At 40.9% G+C, this 3,848-nt stretch overlaps 1 protein-coding gene across 1 annotated transcript; it reads right to left on the bottom strand.

Annotated features, from left to right (window-relative positions):
* Positions 1 to 1,143: 1,143 nt before the first annotated feature.
* LOC122133758 (interaptin-like) lies at positions 1,144 to 1,727 on the bottom strand. The gene has a single exon (XM_042710514.1). The coding sequence runs from the start codon at positions 1,720 to 1,722 to the stop codon at positions 1,144 to 1,146; it is 579 nt and encodes a 192-aa protein (XP_042566448.1). The 5' UTR covers positions 1,723 to 1,727.
* Positions 1,728 to 3,848: the final 2,121 nt, after the last annotated feature.

Genomic DNA, 3,848 nt, shown 5'->3' with positions numbered 1-3,848 from the left:
GGGGCAGAAGTTCGAACAGTTAATGGCAAAGGTGGATGGGGACCAGGGCCGGTCCTTCCTACAGGCGACATAGGCAGTGGCCTATTTTGCCCAGCAAAAAATAAAATATCATTATAATTTTTTTTTTTGCTCGGCAGAGTTTTTTGCGCCACCCTTCTATATCGCCAATCAATATTTTTACATTAAAATAATAAATCTAACATAAGGGAAAAATGAGCCAAGAATCGAAAGAGGTAGGGGTACCAGTGCAACGCTACCAGTAACAGTAGCTTCAGCTGAGACTAGTTTTTCTAAATTAAAACTGTTGAAGACGTACTTGAGGTCAACCATGGCTCAAGAACGCCTCAGTGGTCTGGCTGTGATCAGTATTAACCATGAGGTTGGTGGTCAGATTTCATATAATGATGTCATTTATGACTTTGCAGCGAGGAAGGCCAGAAGGAATGCACTGTAACCCTTGAAGTGTGGAGTGGAATGTAAATAGTTCTTGAGACAACGTTAATTTGTACTATTTATTTGTTTATTTTGCATATTATAATTTGATTATTTAACACGTGTACATTTGCATATATTTATTTATTGTTTGTTATTATTATTATTGTTTGCTAGCTAAGTTGTTTATTTGTTTTGATTCTTTAGTGTGCACTTTGCACTCTTGTAATAAATAAAGGTGCAGTACTTTACTGTAGAACTGTTAAGCGGGGGGGGGATGCCAGGGGTGAAGCTTGCCTAGGGGACCAAATGTGCAAGGGCCGGCCCTGATGGGGACGCAATTGTAAGCTGCCGGTTAAACAGATAGAGACGTTAGATATCAAGAGAAGAATAGTTATAAACAGAGTTATAGTGATCGATAGCTATAGAAAGCTTGAAAAACATGGATTAAAATATGAACCAAATAATTACTCTCCTGACCAAGCATGACGGATCACTTCACTTGGTCCCCTGGTTCTCTCAGTCAAACACAGTCAGACCTACTTCTGTGAACCTAACCACAACCCCTTTTTCTGTTATCATGAAAAAAGACCACAGAACTGGTCAACTTATGCGTTTGTTCTGTAAACTGAACATCTAGAACACCCGGTAGCTCATAGTGATGAAACCTTGCTTTTAGCATCTCAGTATCTCAATAGCTTAAAATCTGCTTTAACAGTAGACAATGTACTCGCCCAGTTCGAAAAGACGCCTCTGTAGTTCATCTCTCTCAGTCGTGAATTTGGCCGTCAGCTGGGATTTCTCATTTCTCAAGTTGTTGTTATTGGTCTCCAACTCTTTTATCATTCTGTTCCGATCGGCCTCCACTTGGTCTTTCTCTTCATTCAGTTTGTTGTACTGCATCTGTAGCTGGCCTTTCTCTTCATTCAGTTTGTTGTACTGCATCTGTAGCTGGCCTTTCTCTTCATTCAGATTGTTGTACTGCATCTGTAGCTGGTCTTTCTCTTCATTCAGATTGTTGTACTGCATCTGTAGCTGGTCTTTCTCTTCATTCAGTTTGTTGTACTGCATCTGTAGCTGGTCTTTCTCTTCATTCAGTTTGTTGTACTGCATCTGTAGCTGGTCTTTCTCTTCGGTTCGATTGTTGTACTGCATCTGTAGCTGGTCTTTCTCTTCTGTTTGATTGTTGTACCTGAGCTGAAACTGTCTTGTCCCCTCAGTTTGGATGTACAGTCCTACGATGACAGCCGAAAGGAGGACACACAGCAGCCCAAAAAACACCACAGCCATCTTGTAGAGACCTGAGGAGGACAATGTGTGATGAAAACCTTGACTATAGGGCAGACGTATAGTTAGAGACGATTTGAGAGAAATCTATACTTACAATGGCAGTGACCTCCTGGGCTACCCTGGGTATTGCTGAGCTTGGTCCTTTCCTGAGACCTTTTGGGAACAAGAGTCATATATATTCCTTCATTATTTTCGACAGGTGGTGGGTTTGCTGGTGTGTTGATACTGGAAGGATCCTCATTATTGTAAATGGATTCAGACATGTTTCTCTCCCTCTGTTATTATTACTGTGAGTGTGAACCTGCTCCAGTGAAGAGTGACAGTTCTGACGTGCTGAAATATGTGTGGCAAGAAAGAACAGGAAGTCAGGGGTCAAGTAAAAAAACGCCGGGTAGTGTGTGTCAGTAGTTATAGCCCAATCGTAACTCGGTTCTCTGTTTCTGAAGCTGGGTAGTGTGTGACCTCAAATACGCAATTCTTAAAATGCTTTCTGCGTGTGTGTTTGGGTCAGATATTTCGCAAAAAGACACAGAAATGAAAAGGAGGAGGGATGGTGAGGAGGACAAACGTCAGGTTTTATACCCCATATGCTGTCTTTGCCACATGAATCCACAGGTCCTTTGTTATATAAAAACATATTCAATATGTGAATAAAGCAGGCTCAACTTCAAGAATGTATTGCATGAATGAATGTATACAAATAGCCAAACAGTCAAACACAGTCAGACCTATTTCTGTGAACATAACCACAACCCCTTTTTCTGTTATCATGAAAAAAGACCACAGAACTGGTCAACTTACTGAACATGTAGAACACCCGGTAGCTCACAGCAATGAAACCTCTGTGGTTAACCAGGTTTAGGTCTGGACTATCACTCAGTAGTTCCTGAACATTAGCTCTTTCACAGACAGTCCATTAACACCTCAATAGCAATCCAGGACAGGAATAATGATTCAAAGGAAAGTAGACACAAGAATAAGAACAAATATAGTTTGGCAAAACTACATCACCCACTGTGGGCATTAACTTGTATTACTTGCAGAATATCTGCTACCCCCACTGTGGCTCAGAGAAAACAGGGTCAAAGCTGCCTGCTTGTGGAATTTGTGGGTGAGAGGAAAAAAACAACAGGAAATGTTTCTTTGTGTTGATACCACATCTCTACAAATAGTAGCATACATTTACTGCTTGGCCTAAATAAAATGTGATATACTAGGTCCTACTTTTCTTTTCTTTATTAGGCCTAAATTAACTTTTCTTTCAAATAGAGCTCTGGTCAGCATGAAGTAAATAATAATGTTTTTTTTTATTTTCATGTGAAGCGATACAAAAAAATATTTCGCGTTTTGTGAAAGCATTTATATACAGCTGTAACTGGGTCTCGTCACTGCTATCTATCAGCATTGCAATATAAAGCAGTGAACGCCCTCGTAGATTCGCAAACATGAGGTAGAGATTTGACTGTTGAGTGTCACTTGCAGTGAGTATGGATTTGTTTCAGCTGACTGAGACAGAAGGGGTTCCAGGCCCGATATGCTGCACTGATAAACTGAGGTCGATAATCTCAGGCGTACAGGAGCAAAAGAAAAGGCAGTTTAGAATTCTCCATTAATGTAAGCATACAGGCAGGAGTTCACAGAACATAATGAAATGGGTCTTTCTTGCTCTGCTTTGGAACACTGTTAGATTTAAGAAGAGTTGGGCTAATGGCTGAGTGTTTGATTGGATCTTCCCAGGATCCAGTTATGTCCATCTGATAGTGTTGACCACCATGGCTAATGGCCTGTGCAGGACTGAGAGTGCTCCTGTTCTCCTGTAGGGGCTTGAGGCTACCTCAGGACACCACACAGGTATCAGAAATTAAGTCTTGTGGTCCAGTGTGTGTTTGTGTGTGTATTTGTACGCACACATATGACTGAATTCATGAGTGTACTAATGTGGAATTATCTTGCCACTGGAAGTTTAGTTTAATTTTTATTCAGACTGCTATGTGATTCAGCCATAATGGTTAGTCGTCATGATCAGATCATTTTGGAGAAATTGTTCAGAGAGAGAGAGCCGTGCTCACTCCCTGCTGCGGAGCAGACTATAGAGAAGCTAAATTAAACTCATCACACAAGGTTTA

Source organism: Clupea harengus, chromosome 18 (assembly GCF_900700415.2).
Source record: "Clupea harengus chromosome 18, Ch_v2.0.2, whole genome shotgun sequence".
Classification (NCBI taxonomy): Eukaryota; Metazoa; Chordata; class Actinopteri; order Clupeiformes; family Clupeidae; genus Clupea; species Clupea harengus.
This window is presented reverse-complemented; position numbering and strand designations above follow the sequence as displayed.

Excerpts from the sequence above, each read along its gene's own strand:
- LOC122133758 (XM_042710514.1), bottom strand. The coding sequence starts at position 1,722 with ATGGCTGTGGTGTTTTTTGGGCTGCTGTGTGTCCTCCTTTCGGCTGTC.